Source organism: Canis lupus, chromosome 4 (genome assembly GCF_048164855.1).
Source record: "Canis lupus baileyi chromosome 4, mCanLup2.hap1, whole genome shotgun sequence".
Classification (NCBI taxonomy): Eukaryota; Metazoa; Chordata; class Mammalia; order Carnivora; family Canidae; genus Canis; species Canis lupus.
In genome coordinates this window covers 18223308-18247447 of record NC_132841.1, presented here as the reverse complement: position 1 = coordinate 18247447, position 24140 = coordinate 18223308, and the positions used below count along the sequence as shown (strand labels likewise).

The 24140-nt window shown below is 35.5% G+C and overlaps 1 protein-coding gene across 5 annotated transcripts in view; it reads left to right on the top strand.

Annotated features, from left to right (window-relative positions):
• The window catches only part of CTNNA3 (catenin alpha 3), a 1664912-nt gene that overhangs the window by 1495656 nt on the left and 145116 nt on the right, over window positions 1–24140 (top strand). For all 5 annotated transcript variants that reach the window (XM_072823257.1, XM_072823258.1, XM_072823262.1 and 2 more), the window contains one exon: window positions 17653–17834. In XM_072823257.1, coding sequence (XP_072679358.1) covers window positions 17653–17834 — 182 coding nt within the window. The remainder of the gene's footprint in view (window positions 1–17652; window positions 17835–24140) is intronic.

The window sequence follows — 24140 nt, the reverse complement described above, 5'->3', positions numbered from 1 at the left end:
GGGGAGCCTGATGCTGGACTCCATCCCAGGACCCCAGGATCATGACCTGGGCCAAAGGCACGTGCTCAACCATTAAGCCACCCCAACATGCATATTTAAAATGAACAGGTACATAGTTGCTCCTTGTCATCAGATACCTCAGAATTGCAAATGAAAGGTGTTGAAATACTATCTTTTAACATATTTGCAAAAATATGAGAAGTTTTTTGGAAAATGTACACTTATACACAGTTTTGGGGGATATTAATTTGGGTAAACTGAAGGGATATTGAAAATTATGCATTTATTTTGTTAAAATTCTTCCTCTTTGTCTTCTAGAATTTTTCCTCCAGACACATTTTCAAAGATACAGAAACGTATCCATCAGTTCTTACTCAATACACACAAATATATGCATATATATGAACACAAATATCTATCTATCTATCTATCTATCTATCTATCTATCATCTATCCATTTGTCTACATAAATGGAAAATACCTGATAATCATTGAAAACTTGTAAGTAGATGAAACTGGATCTATACAATGAAATAAAAGATTTAAAATTGTGATGAAGCTCTATTTTACAGATATCTAAGTACTTTACATTTAGAGTTTGAAAAATAAGAAACAACAGAATAGTGTATGTGATATGATCCATTTTTGAAATATATATAATTTGTAGATATAATCACATATATACATAGTATTCGAGGATAACCATTGAAATTTCACTTTCAAATCTTTGGTGTATAAAACAATATTCTATCAATACACAAGTACTATGTGTGAAAGCCCAGAGACAAAAGAAGTCCATCATACCATATACAGTTTATGCATAATTTTATATACCCACATGGTCCAAATAAATTTTAGGAAAAAAAGAACTACCTATAGTTTATCTAGAGAAAATCATGGTTATAAATTCATTCCCCTGCCAATAAGCACATGGAATCTGTGTCAAAGTATTAGAACTATGGTTAGTGATTAGTTTTTCAGTGTGGTCAAAATTGATAGTGTAGAACTTCACCACTGCAGGTCTGTTGCTAAATTATTATTAAGAATGATTGAAGGCAAAATATAGTTCTAATGACAGACTAACACACCAGATACTGTTACTGGTGGAAGAGTCTGCATTGTATGAATGGTCTTGGTTCTTGGATTCCCTATGAAAGATTTACCTGAGGATCTGTGCTTCAATTAAAACAGCCAGAAAGAAGATAGTTAGCACAAAGCAGTTTCTTAAGGGCAGTACACTCAAGATGAGAGAGCAAGCAGGTCCAGAGATGGCAACTACATAGGAATTAGGGGTGTCTTCTCTGTTTGTGTAAGTTATGGGTCATAGCTAGCATCATCTCTGAGTGAGGTTATTTCCAAACATCGAAGGGACTCCTCCTGCCATTGGAAAGAAGAGTTTTGGATCCTACAGTGTTCTTGTTGGAATTGTCATGGTCACCTTTCCCCATGGGGATGAGGGTGAGGGTGATGGTGATGACATCAAAACCACAATGTAAATATATTATAATGAAGCTACAGGTTACCCTGGAGCAGAAGTTGGAGAATGCAAGTTCTGCACCTGTGGTGCTTGGTCTGTCAGACGTAGGATGTTAGAAGCCATAATACCAGGATGGTAAAAGACCCAATGTTAGAATGTCCTGCCCTCAGGCTTCTAATGTGTCACCTACTTATCACCATCTTTGCCCCCCGCTCATGTTTAACTAATTGCCTACCCTGGCAATATCACTAGCTCCTTAACCTGGATAACACATGAGGATCAGTTTGAGCCAGTGTCTGCTGACCCTTGGTCAAAATATTAGACCTGTTATATTATTGACATTTTGGATCAGACAGTCCTTGTTGTGGGGAGCTATCTGTGCACTGTAGAATATTTAGCAGCATCTCTGACTTCTACTCAGTAGCGTGTTCTTCCCAATTGTGACAACAAAAATCATCCCAAGAAACTGCCAAACAATGAGGTGGTGCTGAGAGGGTAGGGGTGAGGTGAAACCAATCACAATACCAGCCATTCTCTCTTGGGAAAGTTTGTCCTTTGCCATTTTTGGTCCTTCCTAATTATTTTTATATTAAAATACTCTACTTTTGTTTAATTGATAGTGAACTGGCTGGTAAGTTCTTTTTGTGTGTGTTAAAGTTTTTCTCCTCACTCCTTTTCGTTGGTTTGTTTTGAATGTGTGTATGGGAGGGTGTTTGTGTGTTTTATGACCCTACTTGGTAAAATAGAATAATTTGCCACATATGTTTATCCTTCATTTTTTCTTTTTAATTTTGCAGGCCTGTGCAATCCCGTCCTTAAGTACCTTTGGCAAAAGCATTCTATCTCATCTTTTACTTTGAAAATGTTTCTAATTACTATAGATTTTTCTTTGTGAGCTGTTTGTGTTGAGGCTGCAATAGACATGGTGTATATCTTTTCTGAAAGGTTCCTCCAAACACCCTGGAGTTTTACCTTAGAAAGCTTCACTCATCGAGGCCCTAATTTTATTATGTTTGTGTTTATCCATGAGCACGGCTTTCTCTACATCCTCAGTGCTAAGTTAAGCTCATGTGTCATATGCTGCCTCTTGAGCAGAGTCTCATTTCTGGTTCATGAATGGAATTTTATGTGGAAAAACCTTCTATAATGCTAAGTGCCTTTCTAATCCAGATGTTTGCCTCTCCAAATTCACATTCAGAAGACAAGAAGAATTACATTTTGTTTATTTAATTTCAGTATGTGTTCTGACCATATGGATTTAATTTATACACATTTAGTGGATTGTTAGTGCTGCTGATAGGGGATAGGTGTTACTGGTAACCCTGCGTTTTCCTGGGTATAGCAGCAAAGGAATGTTTTACACGTTTTGAATCTCAGACAGTAATTGTACCAGATTTTAACATAAATATCCATGTAAAATAATTTCTTTGGAATTGCATAAAAGGAATTAAATTGCCTGCATTGCATATGGAAGGAAGAGTCCTTTAATTGAGATCTGACAGGTAATTTAGTGGTAGATTTCAGAATATATCAAGCCTTATGATATTTGTTTGAAGAATTATGAATTCTATAGTCAGTGTTATGATGAGCTTAAATATATAAAAATGAGCTGGGTTTTTTTTGCACTTGAACTCTTTAGAACTGTTTGAATCATTAGAATAACATACATACATTGTGACTCTCTGGGAACACTCTTCTGTGTTTTCTCTTTTTTTATCATAAAATAAAAAAATAAACTAGGAAATGCAGAAATAATGTTATGCTATAAATAAGGAAACAAATTATTCAAAATACCACACTATTAACTCCACACCAATAAGCTATAATCTATTCCAGGTGTAGTTGAATTGCACTTTGAAAATTACTATGGTCCAAATGACTGGATGATAACTGGTTAAATTATACCAACATACATCAAGTCTCAGTTTGCTATACCGAAAACTCATGATTAGACTAAAATGGTTTGTTCAAAGTAGGCCAGCAAGTGAATGAGAGAAATCCATCTCAGTGCTTCTCTATCAGGTAGCATTTCCTCTTCCTATCACTTTATCCATATGCCCCTTTCTCATTTATATTTCCTAGTGATTTATTTATCCCCAACATATTCATTTTACTAATAATTGAATAAAATACAATGTCAAAATTTTGAAGTAAATATCTCTTGTCATTCTTGTTTGGCAGATCTTTTAAAAATATGTGTATCTGTGTTCTTTTGAAAGATCATAAGGCTCGATCTTGGAAAGAGGAGCTAGTTTGAAATATTCTTTTATAAATTCTTCAGTGTCAATTTTTCACACGTTGCTTCACTTTGTAAATTGACAAGGAAGGCTTAACCATTTTCCATTGGAAGAAATCTTGACGATTCTTATCTTGTCGGCAACATCCAGAATGTCTCAGCCTCTGAGGACCAACTCCTAATTAGTGCCCAGTATTCTTATCTGTGAGATTCCAAGGAAGCTTAGTTGGATTGCTATACATCATCTTAAATAGGTAAATACATGTAAGTAGATAGATAGGTGCTAGGTACACAACATTGAAACATGCGTTTGAAATTTGCATCTTACAAATTGTCTGAAATTTATTTATATATTATTTATTTTCTTTTTCAAATTTTCATTTAACTTCCAGTTAGTTAACATACAAAATCCTGTCTCCAGGAAAACAGAATTTACTTGGAGATTCATTAACTTAATCTGTAGCTTAGGAGGCTTAGAGAAAATGGAAATATGCAATGTATTTACAAATAAAATATATTGAACTCATCGAGATGGGTTGGAATTCTTTTTCTAAGAATGATTTTTTTTCTTAATTCCAAAAATTCTATTGAGAAAAATGTTTATTTAGGAAACAACTAATGGGCACTACCCTTTGAGCAGATTCCATGTATTTACTTTCTAAGTATGACTGTATTTTTACAGGTAATCTAGAATTTTAGAAGTCATTTACTAGTTTTTGGTAAATTTCAAGGCATTGTAGACCGTAGGGGGGATCTAAAACTAATACCATTGTAATAGAAAATCTATTCACGTGAGAGCAGTCTTTAGTTGTGTAGTGTTTTATGTAATGTTTGGACCAGGCACGCTTTTAGAGCCTGTAAGGCCACATTTGGAAGGTACATTTATCTCCTCTGAAGACTCACTACCATTCCTAATGTCAATCAACGGGAGAAGTGGGTGCTCAGGGAGCTGGAATAAAAAAATCTTTTCTGTCTGTGATTTGGTTACCTATGGTTATATTTGGACACAAAAATGTCCAGTTGAGTGCCTGGGAGGTATGGGATGCTAAAATGCTTTCTGCAATATAGAGAGTAAATAATAATAGTAGATGCTTCTTTACCAAGATCATATTTCTCTGCATCTAACTACCATTTTTTGTCTCTAACATTTTGTCTAATATGTTATATAATCCAGTCTCATGTTAGCTAGATGTGGTTAGTTAAGAGAAATTATAGAAAATTTGCAATTATAGCACAGAGAATTTTCCATATATGTTTCACCAAGTTTCTCCTAATGTTGACATCTAGCATAACTAAGGTCTATTTATCAAAACTGAAACGTGAACATTGGTATTATACTACTAACTGAACTATAGACTTCATCAATTTTTCCACTAATATTCTTTTCTAGTCTAGGATTAAAGCCAGGATCCACTATTGTATTAAGTTTGTCGTATTTCCTGGTCTCCTATAGAGTATAACAATTCCTTATCCTTCCTTGCCTTTCTTTCATGACCTTGATTCTTTTGAAGACTATCAGAAATTTTATGGAATGTCCCTTGATTTAAATTTGTCTTATGTTTTTCTCATTATTTTAAGGTTATACATTTTCAGAGGGGATACCATGGAATTCATGTGTCCTCAGCCCATCAAGATGTTAAAGAGTCAAAAAAAAAAAGATGTTATAGGGTCACATTTCTAGTGATGTTGGCCTTTGTCACTTGGTTAAACTATTGGTTGCTTGCTGGTTTTTAACCATTGAAAAGTTACTATTATTTTTTCTTTGTAATTAATAAATATCTTGGATAAAATAGTTTAAGACTATTCAAATCTAATTTCTTTTTTTTTGTAAATTTATCTTTTATTGGTGTTCAATTTGCCAACATATAGAATCACCCAGTGCTCATCCCATCAAGTGCCCCCTCAGTGCTTGTCACCCAGTCACTCCCACCCCTCGCCCACCTCCCCTCCCCCCACCCCTAGTTTGTTTCCCAGAGTTAGGAGTCTCTCATATTCTGTCTCCCTTTCTGATATTTCCCACTCATTTTTCCTCCTTTCCCCTTTATTCCCTGTCATTATTTTTATATTCCCCAAATGAATGAGACCATATAATGTTTGTCCTTCTCTGATTGACTTATTTCACTCAGCATAATACCCTCCAGTTCCATCCACGTCGAAGCAAATAGTGGGTATTAGTCGTTTCTAATGGCTGAGTAATATTCCATTGTATACATAAACCACATCTCCTTTATCCATTCATCTTTCGATAGACACCAAGGCTCATTTCAATTTTTTAAAATATTTTATTTATTTATTCATGAGAGACACACAGAGAGAGGCACACATAGGAAGAGGGAGAAGCAGGCTCCATCCAGGGAGCCCAATGTGGGACTCAATCCCGAGACTGCGGGATCATGCCCTGAGCCAAAGGCAGATGCTCAACCGCTGAGCCACCCAGGTGTCCCTAGAGCATTTATTTTTTGCAGTTTTAAGTTCTTTCTGTGCCCCTTTTAGATGTAAATATTCTGCCAGCCTCTTGCCAGGTTTACAACTCAGTAATACTCTTAAGGACCTGGGAGTCACCCCTTTGAAGTGTAATAATGAAGAAAGACAGTGCCTCTATCTACCAATTTCTATTAATAAGTGCCATTAGCACACGCAGATGATTTAATCACATTAATCAACCTCTCCCTAATGTCACACAGTACTTTACTACAAATATGCCTCAGTACTTAAAAACTCAGACCTTTGTTCATCAGAGTTGATTTCAAACTCTCTCTCCTATAACAGTAGTCTTTTATAAAAATTTTCTTTGCGTGTTTAACTTGTCCAATGCAATCTTTATTGACACCTCTGATGGGTTAAAGAAGTCATAAACTTTCAGATTTTGTGACTTGTTGTCTTCAATGGGGGAGCAGTGCTTTCTCTAACTTTCTATATCATCAGATGAAAACTAGATAAATCATAATTTTAAGTTATTTACATTCCTGCCTTGTAGAGTTCTTATGTCAACCCCGAAACACTTGCACAGATTGTTACATACACATGAATTATGTTTGTGGATGACTTGTAAAGAGTTTAAAAATGTTAAGTCACTACAAGAGAGGGAGAAAGGAACAGTCAGAGGAAGTTAGTGTCCACAGAAACAATAGATCAGGGAGGGCAAAAAAACATGACGCCTGTGGGAATATAAACTCTCAGAAATTTACAAAGCTCTTGTGGGAGGGAGTTTGAGATTCTAAAAGATGTATGATAAGAAACTTGACTCAATTTTATTTATATTTTAAAATATGAAAATTTAAGTCAACTGTGGGTCTTAGATCACAAGTGAACAGAAACATGGATAATTACCTGGTAAAATAGTCACCAAAAATAATATTTGTGGATTTCATGGCACTGACATTTGTGGAAATGACACACACACAAGCCCATATTTACTTTTTAAAATACCTAGCAAGTGATAGATAGATAAATATATTCTACAAAATTATAACTCTTTACTTTTCTTTAGGGACAACATCATCTATATTCAACTAATAATCTAATGAAAACAGTCTTTTCAATCTTTTTTGCCATATATATGTAATGACAGTTATTATCAGCATATTGATATAAAATATCAATCATGGTACTATTGTTAAATTGTAATTTATTACATTATATATAAATCATAATAATATATATGCATAATGTCATGAATGTCATGAATATTTAAATTCTATACCACATTCCTAAGATTGTTATTTTATCATGGAAAATATTTTTAGAAAGATAAAATAAAGTGTTTAAATTCACATAAACTATTCAAAGGGAAACCTGTTATCTTTATATTCAGTTACACTTAAAATACACATCCATGTTATAAAATTATATTTATTACATATTAAAATTAAGAAGAAACTAAACAAAGAAACAGGTGAGATGCAGTTATTTTTCAAATTATACCTGCTTTTGTGGTAAACTCTTCATATATCTTGCCAAGGTTTTATTTTTAATAAAATATTTTAAATAGTTATAAATGAACACTAAATGTCACACCATCAATGATATATGAAATTCATATTTAGTAAGACAGTTGACTTTCTAGAAGTCTTATACAACAACTTATTTTGGACCAAAATATACATTTTTTTAAACTTAAAAATAATTACTGGAGTTGGTTTTCAAATTATATTCCATGCATGCTAATTTACCAATCAAAATGTAATAATTAGGAGGATCTGCTCAGTGGTTTAGCGCCTGCCTTCGGCCCAGGGCCTGATCCTGGAGCTCCAGGATCAAGTCCCACGTCAGGCTCCCTGCATAGAGCCTGCTTCTCCCTCTGCCCATGTCTCTGCCTCTCTCTCTCTGTCTCTCATGAATAAATAAATAAAATCTTAAAAAAATGTAATAATTATAATTTGATATTTTCTGCACTGGGAGATTTTAAGCTCCTTGAGAGCAAGAACAGTGCCATGTAACTTTACCAAGCAGTAGAAAATCAGTAAATGCTGAATGATGATGTGTAGATGATTCATTATCTATATTATGACCAAACATTATTGCACTATGCTGTAATACGGTGATAGGAGAGAGGTGTGATGAGCAGGGAGACAGTCATAAACTGAAAGGCCCCCAATTATCTGGGCTTTCTGTCTTCTCCTTGATAGATTCTTTCCTTTCCTTGGCATTAGACTAGCACATCTTTTGTCTACTTCCAATTTACTGTAAACAGGGACGTGGAATTCAGGTAACCAAACTTACATTGTGTGCAAAGTAAAAATTATTAGGCACTGAGTCACATCCTAAGGGAGTACTCTTATGAATAGAATGAATAGGCTCCTAGAGCTTGTTTATCACAGCCTTTACAATATTACTTACTGAATTATTTCTTTGTTTTACAAAACTATGTAGTTTTGAAACATGAGGATTTTTGTATTGTTATTCTTGGCAGCAACTAAGACAAAAATATTTTTAAAACCTGGAATGATAATCTAAAGAAAACACAATGCAATTGAATTTAGATTCATTTAAGTCTTTGTAACATTTAAATTTTAAAAAAGGTAAATATACAGAACCATTTAAATCAGAATACTTATATAAACTTGTTAAAGTATGTTCTTTCCTTTGAGATTGTCTGTTTTGGAAGACAAATTATAATAACCCACCTGCTTTGGTGAGAAACCAGAGGAAAGATTTTAAAGGCTTGGTATTAAACCTACAGCTAATATATATATTGTAAGAAATACATAGCCATACTATGATCCCATCTGTCAAAATAATTGGGATATTCATGTTAGGTTTTTGATACCTCTTCCCACCAGCACCACTTTTTTGAAGCTCCATGCAGATCACCACCTTTAGTTAACAACTTTATTTTTAGAGAAAGGCTTATCCTACAGCAACACTTATTTACATTTCAATTATAATTCTACACACTAAGAACTTCTCTGAAGTTATTTCCTATGGGTCTTCAGCCACACTTATCTGCGTGAGGATTACTTTTGCAGGTCATAAGGCTCATTCATTGTTTTAGTTTTTACTGGTAAGATTTGCCTGGACTAGTTTATCTCTTACTCCCAAAGAACCCAGCATTGAACCTTCAGGTATGTCTAAGGAGAAGCAGAAGCGTCTGTCACTGACTGGTAAGGGATGTGGCACATAGAATGGCATTTTGGGATAAGAGAGTAGACTGTCTGGTTTATAAAATCTCCAATGCCTCCACAAAACCAGAACATAGGAAATATCATTTATTTTCTCATTCTTTTTTTTTATTTTGAAAAAAATTAAATATGCAGAAAAAACTTAAGCATACTAGTACAACATTCACTCATATTCCCAGGACCTGGATATAGCAGCTTTTAAAAGAAGATTTATTTATTTATTTGAGAGTTGAGAGAGAGAGAGAGAGAGAGAGAATGGGGCAGGGTGGGGGGTGGATCTTCAAGCTGATTCCCTGCTGAGTACAGAGGTCAAGGTGGGACTTGGCTTGAGGATCAACCTCACAACCCATAAGATCATGACCTGAGCTGAAACCAAGAGTCAGACGCTTTAATGGGCAGAGCTACCGAGGCGTCCCCTGGACTTACCAGTTTCAGCATACTGCCAGAGCTATATTTGTGTGTGTGTGTGTGTGTTTTCCTGAACTGCTTCAAAGTTGCAACATCTGAAGAAAATTAACAATCACTTCCTAATGTTGTCTAATACCAAGTTGACTCCATAAACAGCATTTATGTTTTCCTAGAACAAGGACACATATTGGATTCACAAATAAATATTAATATATTTTTCAAAATAGAATATACCCTAGTGCTAAAAACTGCCTTGCAGATGAAACTATAAATAACAGAGAGATATGATCAAAAAAAGAAAGAAAACATTGGGGAGGGTTTCATTTATAGGAGACAGGCATATGTTCCCTATAGGCCTGATTTCCATGGTTGTTAAAGGTAGATTATTAGTAATATCTACCTTAATATTATGTAAGTAGGATAACTTTTCAAAACTGTTGAGCAAAGTGACTGGCATAGAAGAAGCATAAATAAATGTTAATTGTCTCTATTCTTATTATCTTTAGAACATAATCAATTAAGTAACACTGGTAATATAATAGTTAACTGTTTTGACCCAGCCCCTGAATCCTATAAAGTTTTATAATAAAATGAAATAGTTTTATACCTAAGGGATCTGTGAGTATAACTCATGAGGTTTCAAGAGTATTATTTTTCGACAGATGAGGAAATTGAGAGCTTTTAAGAGCTAATATATTCATAAATTTGATTTAAAAGACTACACATAAAAATATAAAAATGTGTATCATTCCTTAAAGCAAAGTCCAATTCCAGTTCCTAAAAATCATTTTAACATATGATGGAAAACTTTTCTTAATGAATTCTCAGGAATCTGTTTGAAATTACAATTTATTATGCTGAAAATATCAATGCATAAACATTTTTGATGAATTTGTTCTCCAAATTTTAATGAAGTTACATTTCTGCCAGCAGCAGTTCAGATTTTCTAAACTCCAGGAAAATGTTATACTATTTATATTTCTTATATATTAAAACACACCCATTCCCCAAATGCCTTTGGGCTTATCAAACACACACATGCACACACACACACACACACACACACACTACTATTAAATTTGATAAACTCTGGAGGTAAGAATGGCAACACATGGATTTACAGACCAAATCTGCCACTAACCAGCTGGATACTATTTTCCAAGCCATTTCTCTTTCCTGGGACTCAGTTTCCTTATCTGTAAAATAAGCAATTTGGATTCTGGAACTTCTGAGAATAAGAAAGACTTATTATAATGACTTTATATTTCTATATGGTTTGTTGCTTATGGCATGTATTTACTCGATAGAATTTACTTGGTTCCTGCCTAAGCTCTGTGAGGTAGCTAGGTGAATATTTTTAACTGTCCTTCCCTACAATATTGTGAAAGTTTTAGAAGCCAGGTGAAGGCATCAGTCCTAAGTGCCATTTATTAAGTCTCTAATATAATCCAGCATCATTACTTACAGATATAATTCTAATTGTCAGAAAACCTGTAATAAGTTTATCATCATTTTAACATGTAGTAAAATTGGGTTTGAGGATGCTTAAGTTCCTCACTACAAAGCTAGTACTTGACAGACGGGGAGCTTGGACCGAGGTCCATATGACAACTTTTTTTTCATTTTTCTTATTGCTGGAACTTTTTATTTTTGTCTTTTTAAAGAGATAATGGAAGTAATGGAAAGTGTTTAAGAAATAATGTAAGCATATTAATATTTTAAGTAGTAGTAATGATCATAATGAAAAAGCAGATGAAAAGAAGGTAAGATCATTTGTGCTGTCAATACAACCTTAGGTAAATAATGAGGACCCAATTTTGAGAGTGGACAGGAAAAATGTATGGGGGAAATTAATTTCTACCTTGCAGAGACAGAAGCTTGGAAAGTGTGTAAATGTGAATGACAAAGAAAATGCAAGATCAATGCTATAAAATTTTGATCCTACAAGCCTATTCTTTCTCTCTCTCCTATTTCTATTGACTGTAAGCATTTATCATATATATGTCCTACTTTCAGAACTTATATTATAGGGGATGGAGACCAATAAGACACAAATAAACATATATGTGTGTATGTATGAGAGAGAGAGAGCGAGAGAGAGAGAGCACTATTATTCTGAAAGGTGGTTCTGCTTTCAAAGACCTTTCCTCTAGAAAGTAAGAACATATATATATATTCACAAATAATTAGGCTACAAGAGAGAATGATATGAATATCTTGAAGGGAGAACTGATAACATGTATGAATTTTTTTTTTTTGCATTTTATTTATTTATTCATGAGAGGCACACAGAGAAAGTCAGAGACATAGGCAGAGGGAGAAGCAGGCTCCCTCTGGGAGCCCCATGCGGGACTCGATGCCAGGATTCCGGGACCACAACCTGAGCCAAAGGCAGATGCTTAACCACTAGCCCACCCAGGCGCCCCCATGTTCTGAAATTTTTAAAAGAATAATTATATATAGCTGGAGAAAAAGGATACATAAATTTGGCTTGAAAATAGAATTAAGTTTGGAGCAACAAAGATGGGGAGAGGAAAGATGAGCAAAATAATTAATGGACAATATCTCAAGAGATTTACTTGCAATAGCAAATAGTTGAGTTTAGCTTGAAGACACAGTGCATGAGAGGAAGATAAAATGTCATTGAGGGATCCCTGGGTGGCGCAGCGGTTTAGCACCTGCCTTTGGCCCAGGGCGCGATCCTGGAGACCCGGGATCGAATCCCACGTCGGGCTCCCGGTGCATGGAGCCTGCTTCTCCCTCTGCCTGTGTCTCTGCCTCTCTCTCTCTCATTCTGTGTGACTATCATAAAAAAAAAAAAAAAAAAATGTCATTGAAAAGCAGTCGTTTTAGGGGTAAAGGTTATGGTGGCCCCTGAGACCCAGTAATTTTACTCCTAGGTATATACTTAAGAAAAATTAACCCATATGTGCACCAAAAGAAAAATACAAGAATATTCACTATTCATAACAGCCAAAAATGGAATATTTTCCAAAAGATCGTTAATAGGTACATTGAAATAAATGGTGTATATTTGCAAATGGAATTCTATGTGTGTAGAGTGACAAGAATAAGCATACCATAACTCCATGCAACATGATAGATGTACTTCAAATATATAAAGCTGGACATAAAAAGCCAGATACAAGAGTACATATACCATCATTTCATTTTTATAAGGTTTAAAAACAGGAAAATCTATAGTTTTTAAAATCAGTAAAGTAGTGGTTCTTGGGAGATAGTGACTAGAATAGGTCCCAGGGTGGCTACAGGAGTGCTGGCAAACCTTTGGTTTCTTGATTTGGGTGCTAGGTATGAGGATACACTCAGTTTTTATAAATAGTTTCAGTTGTACCTTTATGATTTGGGCATTTTTCTATGTGAATTTTCTACTTTAGTTAAACATATTCACGGGTAGTATTTGAGGAATTAACATTCTTTATTCAGTAAGGAGACATGGAAGCCGTTGTCTTTAGCTGAAGAGTTGCACTATTCTATTAAAATCAGAAAGATTGGATCAAGTGATAACAAGGCAAAAGGATTGAAAATGAAAGAGAAAATTGACCTGAACTTATAGAGTAGTACTGGGAATACAGACAAGGAGAGAGTGTGATCAAATACTGAGATAAAATGGATCAAATTTCTGCCTAACAGAATAGGATACATAAAGAGAGGGAAAGTTTTTTTTTAAAGAGATTCAAGACTAAATGGCAGACAGTACTACTGAGAAACACAAAAATCAAGAGGATAAATGATTTGACAAATGTTGGCAAACTACAGTTAAGTCTGGTCTGTCAACTATCTTTGTACAGCCCATGAACTAGGAATGGTTTTTACATCTTTAAGTGATTGAAAAAAAAATATCAGAATAGATGTAATCAGAATAATATTTAAGACACATGAAAATTATATGAAATTGATGTTTCAATGTCCATATACAGTTTTTTGGAACACAGCCACACTCATTTGTTTGCATGTTTTCTATGGCTGCTCTTGCATTACAAGAGTAGCAGATGTGAGTATTGTGATAGAATGGTATGGTATGTCCTGAAAAGCATAAATTATCTACTATCTTGCCCTTTACAGAAAAATTCTGCTAACCCCTGCTTTAGAGCTAAAATTATAAATTATATATATGTCATATATTATATATAAGTGTGTAGAGAGAGATAGGGATAGAAGTAGACAAATATATATTTCAATATATTTATAGATATATCTATATATATTTATATATATATTTCAAGTATGTACTTAGACATTATACTTAGACATTATACTTAGGCATTATACTTAGGCAATACTTAGGCAATATATACTTAGGTATAGACTTGAAAATACAATATATATATAAATGTGTATATATATATATATATATATATATATATATATATACACATACACACACAAAAAAAATGCCTAATACAATAATGGGAGAATGCAAAGTTTGTTGAAAAAGGAGGATAATGTTAGAAATAGAATTCTGAGGGTCACTCAGAACTGAGTGAAGAACTGAGTGAGTCTGTTATTGTAAGTTAACAGCTGACGTTAAAGACAACTAAAGAAAATAAAAAGTGCTTCATACACATTCATTCATTTGATCTCTAACACAACCTGTGAGGTGAATATCATTGTCTCTAGTTTACAGATGAGGAAATAGACTCTAGAAAATATGTGACTATATTTTGGAGAATAAGTGCATTCAAAAGTAGAAGGTGACAGAGAAATACCATCCAGTAGAATGGGAATATTTTGATATATTGTGGGCGATATATTGCTTATATTTGTTGGCATAGTAATAGGACAAAAATTCTAGGGTCAGAATTTCTAAGTTTCCATACTGGCTCTACTACTTACTAACTCTATAATCTTGAGTTAATATCTTAACCTTTGAGACACTCAGTGTCATAATCTATTAAAATTAGTATAATAGTATAATTACCTCATCGGGCTGCTATGAATAGTGAAGTTAAATCATACATAAGGTGCCTGGAAGAGTGTCTGGCATATCTAAATGTTAGCTATTTTTATCTTTGGCAACAGATTCCAAAAATCAGTTGACGCACAATATAGTATCATTTGTATGACAATGATTCAAAAAGCCCTTGATAGCTATTTACATCACAGTTCTACTCTATAGACATGAGCACAAGTGGAGACATATCACCAGCCAGCAATAACATCAGAACCCCCACTTACTTACCTGATTTGTGTTAAGCTTTGTTTCTTTGCTTATCCTTCACACAACTATCCAATAAGGAATTTTTGCTCAGAATTCTTAAATATGAAGTGTTCTCTTAAGTCCTATTTTGAAATGTCCATAGTGATTCAAATTGATTAATAGTAAATAATAAATCCTTCACAGAAGCACTAAAAATCTTCAGTAAAGGTGTCAGTCAGTCATTTAATGCTTTTTTGATGTTGCTCCTCCTGTGGGAGAGAGAAAATTCACTAGAACTTTCAATTTTGTAAACTATCACCCAACTTTTGGCCCTTATCCTCTGTGAAGTAAACATCTGGTGATTATAATTCACTATGTGAGTTGAGATGTTATTAAGGAAATCGAGTGCAACCGATGAGACTCCTGTGCGTGACAGGGTCAGACTCAGTGCTATCCAATAATCCACTCTGGTCCCTGCATGGCAGGTGGGCGGCAGCTGCAATTACTGTCATTTTATGTCTGGAGAAACTTAGACAAGAGGGTTCAGGGACTTCCTTAAGGTCATATTGGAAATCAGTAGCATTCCAAGGAACAGAACTTAAAATACACTTAACAAGATCACCTCTTGAATAGTTTCAACTTTTTTTAATGAGGATATTGAATAATTTTCCATGATATTCCAGTGTATACTTCAAAAATATTTATTAGATCCCTATTCATGGATTTATTACTTATGAGACAAAGACTGTACAAAGAAGTTCCAGTTGAATCTATCTACATCTATTATTATTTGAAAGTTTAAACACTTTTTTTTTAATGAAAATGGAAAGAATGGTAATGACCAGTAGTCAAGATGGTGAAAATTCATTTCGATTTTTGAGCTAGTTTAATGAGTTAGTAGCTTATAATTTACTTAATGTGCTTGCATACTATTGATTTTAGACCTAAGTGAACTGTGTCTTCGTCTATGTGCTTTGCTGTATGCCAGCAGCAGTAAAAGTTGCTTTTCTTTTAGTAGGCCACATTGCCTGAGAAAGAAAACTACAAATGATTCAGATTCTAAGGAAGAGACACCTGTATAACTCATCAGTTAAAAGCCTATTCTCATAGCTTAATTTAATTCTTCAAATGAAATAATGCAAAAAATGAACGTTCTAAGTGATAGATATGGGAATACATTTTGATAATTCTCTTACTGGATAGGAAATAGCCATCATTTACTAAATGAACATTCACTAACATAATGTGTCAAACATTATGCTAGGGAATTTAGAAGAAGCTTCAATTTCGAAAGCCTCATGGTTTGTTTTCATGACTAGGTTAGAACTGAAGCATGGATAATTAATGCTGAGATTTCACAGACACCAAGTTATTTTTAGATGCTGAATTAGTCTTATAAATAAATAGATAATAAGTGACAGATACTTGATATTGGCTCTTTAATTTTCATTTTTTGTTGGATTTTCCATTGACCATTCTTATAATTCCTTCATTCATAATTTAAGCTTTTTTGCCCTTGTATACTATTGACTTAAGAAAGTGTATTTCAACCACTTTGATCCTAGTGCCCAGGATATTTCAAAGGTCTTTTAGGTGATTTTCCTTATTTTCCCTCTATGTCCATATCCTAGATACCAGCATCTGGAAATATATTGGCACTGTATGTCTCACGTATTCTCTGTGAAAGATCTAATAAGTAAAAATCTACTTAAATGATTTATCATTTTTAACTACTCTATCGGAAGCCCAAGTACTCATTCTATTAGAATATACATGGATTTTTGATGAGACTATGATTGCACAGACTACTGCATTTTATGGCCTTGTTACTACAAAATCATTTTGACTTCAAGATTCTCTACTTGACAAAAAGTTATAGGTCCCAGATGATAATGCTGTGAATATGGTGGCTTAGATGGTTCTCCTACCCTTCCCACATTCAAACTGCAAGTGGAAAATGAAAGTTGCATGCTGTTCAAAATTTGACATATCCAATGAATAGTACTAAGCCAACACAGCAAGTTTACTGTGCATGGGAGAAGAGCACTTCAGAATTCAGGGTGCTAATTAGTGAGGGTTGCCTTAATAAACCCTGCCTGTAACATTTTTACTCTTCCCTCAAAATAATTTATAGACACATACACACTTGAATGTGTTTGTATGTACAAAGTACACAAATATATCCTTACGATTTTTAACATGCGCTTAAAATTATTTATATATGATTTATAAATGTATACTATTACTGATTACCAATATATTTTCAGTGTTTGTGTAAAGATCTGTCTGAATGTATATACATACATGTATAAATAGACATTATAATGTCAAAAGACATTTCAAGATAGTTTTGCTATACTTCTACCTTTTGAAGCATATTGTGGTATAATTAAATAAAGTATATGCTTTTCTAATACATGAGATTCATATATTAAGCTTGAGTTAATTTAAAAATGTGTTGCACTAGAAATTTGAGAAGTCTTACATTTATATTAAGGAATAGAATTAAATATGTCAGATACCAAATTATACATTGTTATTATCAAATTTAAATTGTAGTTCTAGAGCAAACATTTATAAATTTAATAGCTTTTTCATGTGAAAAATTAAGCCTGGAAAGTTTTGATTATATGACTTAAAAAACTATGACACATAAGCTAGTTTAAGAATAATCTGTAATGACCACTTCTTTCTAAAATGCTTTTTGACATAGTAGAATGATTATAAATCTACTTATCACATGTTTTAGGCTAAGATGACTCAGTTGCCTGAGGCAGAAAAGGAAAAGATTGCTGAGCAAGTTGCTGATTTCAAGAAAGTAAAGAGTAAACTGGATGCTGAGATTGAGATATGGGATGATACCAGCAATGATATCATTGTTCTGGCCAAGAAGATGTGTATGATTATGATGGAGATGACAGACTTCACAAGGTAATTATGTGGAAAATGATGCATAACATTTATAATGGGTAGAAACATTTGTCACAGTAATGAAACCCAAGTTTCTCTAAGTAGCAGGTGCTGAAAACCAAATGGTGGGAGAAACATAAATAATATAGAATTAGAAAGTTGTAGGTGTTTAGTTCTAGAGGTTTTGGTAAATAAATATGGCAAAGTTTCTCATAACAGGCCAAAAAATGATTTTAGAAATCTCCTTTATACCCTCTCACCTTAGGAGTCTTCTCTGTGTTTCATATTAGCATATTGTTTTACAAAGAAATTGGTAAATCTAATTATGATTTTGATTGGAGCTATCTGAATAGTTGATTTCCATAATTACATAATTTTAGTTGTGATGATTTATGTGTCATCAAGATTCATGATATCTTTTGCTCCTGAGTCATCAACCAAATATATTTTAAATCACAGTGACTTAATGATATACATGAAAGAATCATACATTGTGTGTAAATTCCAGAAGCAATAAAATTCTTATTATAGCTTCAAAATATTGTTTTTTAGAGCTAGCCAAAGAGCAGTAAAATAATATAGTTCTTGCCCTACCAGTTACTAAAATATACAAAACTACAATACTTAAGGCAATTTAATGTTGGTGTAATTTTAAAAGCCACAGAGAAGAACACTCTGAAGCAGACCCGGTATACTCAGAAAACGTTCATTTATATCACCATTCATTGTCCACAAATATATATTTTTTTAAGATTTTTATTCATTTATTCATGAGAGACACACAAAGAGAGAGAGAGGGAGGCAGAGACACAGGCAAAGGGAGAAGCAAGGCTCCATGCAGGGAGCCCGATGTAGGACTCCATCACGGGACTCCAGAATCACGCCCTGAGCTGAATGAAGATGGGTGCTTAACCTCTGAGCCACCCAGGGATCCCCCACAAATATAAATTTTAGATACAGTAATAAATATAACTTTAAAAATCATAACAAATAGAAAAATGTACACACAAATCTTTTATTTATATTAAGAATCAGAAAGACTTTTTTTTTTTCAGAAAGACTTTCTAAGCATTGGAGAAAAGGGGAGAACTTATAAAAATAGGATTATTAAAATGAACTACATTAAAAATTCTGTAGATCAATAGAATGTCCTAAACCATATTAAATATAAATAGATAATTGGGTAAACATTTGTATCAAAAAATAACAAAAATATGATGTCATTTATATATAAAGAATATTTAAAGAAATGAATATAAAGACATTGTCAAGAATAAAAAATCAAATATTCTAGAATGGACAAAAGACATGAGCAGATAATTCACAAATTTCTCCCCCTAAAAAAATTGATCTATAAATCCGTGAATAACATTCAACCTAAAATAATTTTTAAAAATGTAACTTTTAAATTTATAAAATTGGACAAAATTTTAAAACAGGTTTGTTATAGGGATAGTATGGTGATGAAAGCGTATGTTTTTATAATGTTGTAATAGTTAGGCATTATGTATAAAGTAAGAACTTTTGTAAAGTTTTGATATCTATACCTGTACATTATATACACAGTTTAATGAAGAGTACCTTTTATTTATTTATTCTGGGTACATATGTAAAGGAAATGAAAAAAACATCTTGAGATTTCTGCATTCCTATGTTCATTGCAGCATTATTCACAATAGCCAAGATATGGAAATGGTGTTGGTGTCCCTCAAAAGACGAATGAATAAAGAATATATATATTTATATATATTATTATATAAAATTTTATATATATATATATATATATATATATATATATATATATATATAATCTTAAAAAGAAACCAAACTCACAGAAAAAGAGTAAAAGGTTGGGGAATGAGGGGTAGAGGAAGTGGGAAGATGTTGGTCAAAGAGCAAACACTTTCAGTTATAAGATAAATAAGCTCTGAGTATCCAATATGAAGTATGGTGACTATCATTAATAATACTGTATTGTACACTTGAAATTGGCTGAGAGTAGATCTTAAGCATTCTCATGAACACATAAAAAAGGTAACTATGTCAATTGATGAATGTATTACCTTGATTGTGGTAATCATTTCACAATGTAATCATATATCAAATCCCTACCCTGTAAACTTTACATATTTTTACTATTGGATTTGTCAATTATGCCTCAAGAAAGATGGGGAGAAAAGATAATCAAAATAATTCAGCTGATAAGACACTTGCATCTAAAAAACAAATAAAGAAAATAGTGTTTTCTGAGGAGGGGCGAGATGGCGGAAGAGCAGGGTCCCCAAGTCACCTGTCCCCACCAAATTACCTAGATAACCGTCAAATCATCCTGAGAATCTACGAATTCGGCCTGAGATTTAAAGAGAGACCAGCTGGAACGCTACAGTGAGAAGAGTTTGCGCTTCTATCACGGCAGGAAGACGGGGAAAAAGAAATAAAGAAACAAAAGGCCTCCAAGGGGGAGGGGCCCCGCGAGGAGCCGGGCGGAGGCCGGGGGGAGTGTCCCCAGGACAGGAGAGCCCCGTCCCGGAGACGCAGGAGCTGCACCAACCTTCCCGGGGGAAAGGGGCTCGCAGGGAGTTGGAGCAGGACCCAGGAGGGCGGGGATGCCCTCGGGCTCCCGGGGACACTAACAGACACCTGCGCCCGGGAGATGCGCCGAGCTCCCTAAGGGCTGCAGCGCGCACGGCGGGACCCGGAGCAGCTCGGAGGGGCTCGGGGGCGGCTCCGCGGAGGGGGCTGCGCGGCTCCAGGAGCAGCTCGGAGGGGCTCGGGCGGAGGAAGAGGCTCCGTGTGGAGGGGCTGCACGGCCGGGAGCAGCTTGGAGGGGCTCGGGCGGAGGAAGAGGCTCCAGGCGGAGGGGGCTGCGCGGTTCCAGGAGCAGCTCGGAGGGGCTCGGGGGCGGCTCCGCGGAGGGGGCTGCGGGGAGGGAGCGAATCCAACAGCGCAGGCTCCGGAGAACCGGGCGCCGGGACACAGCCCAGGATCCGGCCTCCCCCGGGACAGGCAGAGGCCGGGAGGGCCCAGGACAGCAAGGACGCTCCTGCCCCAGCTGAACAGATCAGCGGCCCCGCCCCGGAGCCTCCAGGCCCTGCAGACGGAGAGCTCTGGAGCTACTGCGGGGGCTGAATCCAGGTTTCCAGAGCTGGCCCCGCCACTGGGGCTGTTGCTCCTGGGGCCTCACGGGGTAAACAACCCCCACTGAGCCCTGCACCAGGCAGGGGCACAGCAGCTCCCCCAAGTGCTAACACCTGAAAATCATCACAACAGGCCCCTCCCCCAGAAGACCAGCTAGACTGACTGACAACTTCCAGAGGAAGCCAAGGGACTTAAAGTACACAGAATCAGAAGATACTCCCCCGTGGTTCTTTTTTTAAGTTTATTTTGTTTTGTTTTGTTTTGTTTTGTTTTGCTTTTTGATTTGTTTCCTTCCCCCACCTCCCTTTTTTGCTCCTTTCTTTCTTTTTCTTTCTCTTTTTCTTTTTTTTTTCATTTTTTTCTTCCTTTTTTTTCTCTTTCTCTTTTCTTTCCTTCTTTCTCTCCTCTCTTTTTCTCCTTTTCCCAATACAACTTGCTTTTGGCCACTCTGCACTGAGCAAAATGACGAGAAGGAAAACCTCACCTCAAAAGAAAGAATCAGAAACAGTCCTCTCTCCCACAGAGTTACAAAATCTGGATTACAATTCAATGTCAGAAAGCCAATTCAGAAGCACTATTATACAGCTACTGGTGGCTCTAGAAAAAAGCATAAAGGACTCAAGAGACTTCATGACTGCAGAATTTAGAGCTAATCAGGCAGAAATTAAAAATCAATTGAATGAGATGCAATCCAAACTAGAAGTCCTAACGACGAGGGTTAACGAGGTAGAAGAACGAGTGAGTGACATAGAAGACAAGTTGATAGCAAAGAGGGAAACTGAGGAAAAAAGAGACACACAATTAAAAGAACATGAACATAGATTAAGGGAAATAAACGACAGCCTGAGGAAGAAAAACCTATGTTTAATTGGTATTCCCAAGGGTGCCGAAAGGGACAGAGGGCCAGAATATGTATTTGAACAAATTCTATCTGAAAACTTTCCTAATCTGGGAAGGGAAACAGGCATTCAGATCCAGGAAATAGAGAGATCCCCACCTAAAATCAATAAAAACCGTTCAACACCTCGACATTTAATAGTGAAGCTTGCAAATTCCAAAGATAAAGAGAAGATCCTTAAAGCAGCAAGAGACAAGAAATCCCTGACTTTTATGGGGAGGAGTATTAGGGTAACAGCAGACCTCTCCACAGAGACCTGGCAGGCCAGAAAGGGCTGGCAGGATATATTCAGGGTCCTAAATGAGAAGAACATGCAACCAAGAATCCTTTATCCAGCAAGGCTCTCGTTCAGAATGGAAGGAGAGATAAAGAGCTTCCAAGACAGGCAGCAACTAAAAGAATATGTGACCTCCAAACCAGCACTGCAAAAAATTTTAAGGGGGACTCTTAAAATTCCCCTTTAAGAAGAAGTTCAGTGGAACATTCCACAAAAACAAGGACTGAATAGATATCATGATGACACTAAACTCATATCTCTCAATAGTAACTCTGAATGTGAACGGGCTTAATGACCCCATCAAAAGGCGCAGGGTTTCAGACTGGATAAAAAAGCAGGACCCATCTATTTGCTGTCTACAAGAGACTCATTTTAGACAGAAGGACACCTACAGCCTGAAAATAAAAGGTTGGAGAACCATTTACCATTCGAATGGTCCTCAAAAGAAAGCAGGGGTAGCCATCCTTATATCAGATAAACTAAAATTTACCCCAAAGACTGTAGTGAGAGATGAAGAGGGACACTATATCATACTTAAAGGATCTATTCAACAAGAGGACTTAACAATCCTCAATATATATGCCCCGAATGTGGGAGTTGCCAAATATATCAATCAATTATTAACCAAAGTGAAGAAATACTTAGATAATAATACACTTATACTTGGTGACTTCAATCTAGCTCTTTCTATACTCGATAGGTCTTCTAAGCACAACATCTCCAAAGAAACGAGAGCTTTAAATGATACACTGGACCAGATGGATTTCACAGATATCTACAGAACTTTACATCCAAACTCAACTGAATACACATTCTTCTCAAGTGCACATGGAACTTTCTCCAGAATAGACCACATACTGGGTCACAAATCGGGTCTGAACCGATACCAAAAGATTGGGATCGTCCCCTGCATATTCTCAGACCATAATGCCTTGAAATTAGAACTAAATCACAACAAGAAGTTTGGAAGGACCTCAAACACGTGGAGGTTAAGGACCATCCTGCTAAAAGATGAAAGGGTCAACCAGGAAATTAAGGAAGAATTAAAAAGATTCATGGAAACTAATGAGAATGAAGATACAACCGTTCAAAATCTTTGGGATGCAGCAAAAGCAGTCCTAAGGGGGAAATACATCGCAATACAAGCATCCATTCAAAACCTGGAAAGAACTCAAATAAAAAAGCTAACCTTACACATAAAGGAGCTAGAGAAAAAACAGCAAATAGATCCTACACCCAGGAGAAGAAGGGAGTTAATAAAGATTCGAGCAGAACTCAACGAAATCGAGACCAGAAGAACTGTGGAACAGATCAACAGAACCAGGAGTTGGTTCTTTGAAAGAATTAATAAGATAGATAAACCATTAGCCAACCTTATTAAAAAGAAGAGAGAGAAGACTCAAATTAATAAAATCATGAATGAGAAAGGAGAGATCACTACCAACACCAAGGAAATACAAACGATTTTAAAAACATATTATGAACAGCTATACGCCAATAAATTAGGCAATCTAGAAGAAATGGACGCATTCCTGGAAAGCCACAAACTACCAAAACTGGATCAGGAAGAAATAGAAAACCTGAACAGGCCACTAACCAGGGAGGAAATGGAAGCAGTCATCAAAAACCTCCCAAGACACAAGAGTCCAGGGCCAGATGGCTTCCCAGGGGAATTTTATCAAACGTTTAAAGAAGAAACCATACCTATTCTCCTAAAGCTGTTTGGAAAGATAGAAAGAGATGGAGTACTTCCAAATTCGTTCTATGAGGCCAGCATCACCTTAATTCCAAAACCAGACAAAGATCCCACCAAAAAGGAGAATTACAGACCAATATCCCTGATGAACATGGATGCAAAAATTCTCAACAAGATACTGGCCAATAGGATCCAATAGTACATTAAGAAAATTATTCACCATGACCAAGTAGGATTTATCCCCGGGACACAAGGCTGGTTCAACACCCGTAAAACAATCAATGTGATTCATCATATCAGCAAGAGAAAAACCAAGAA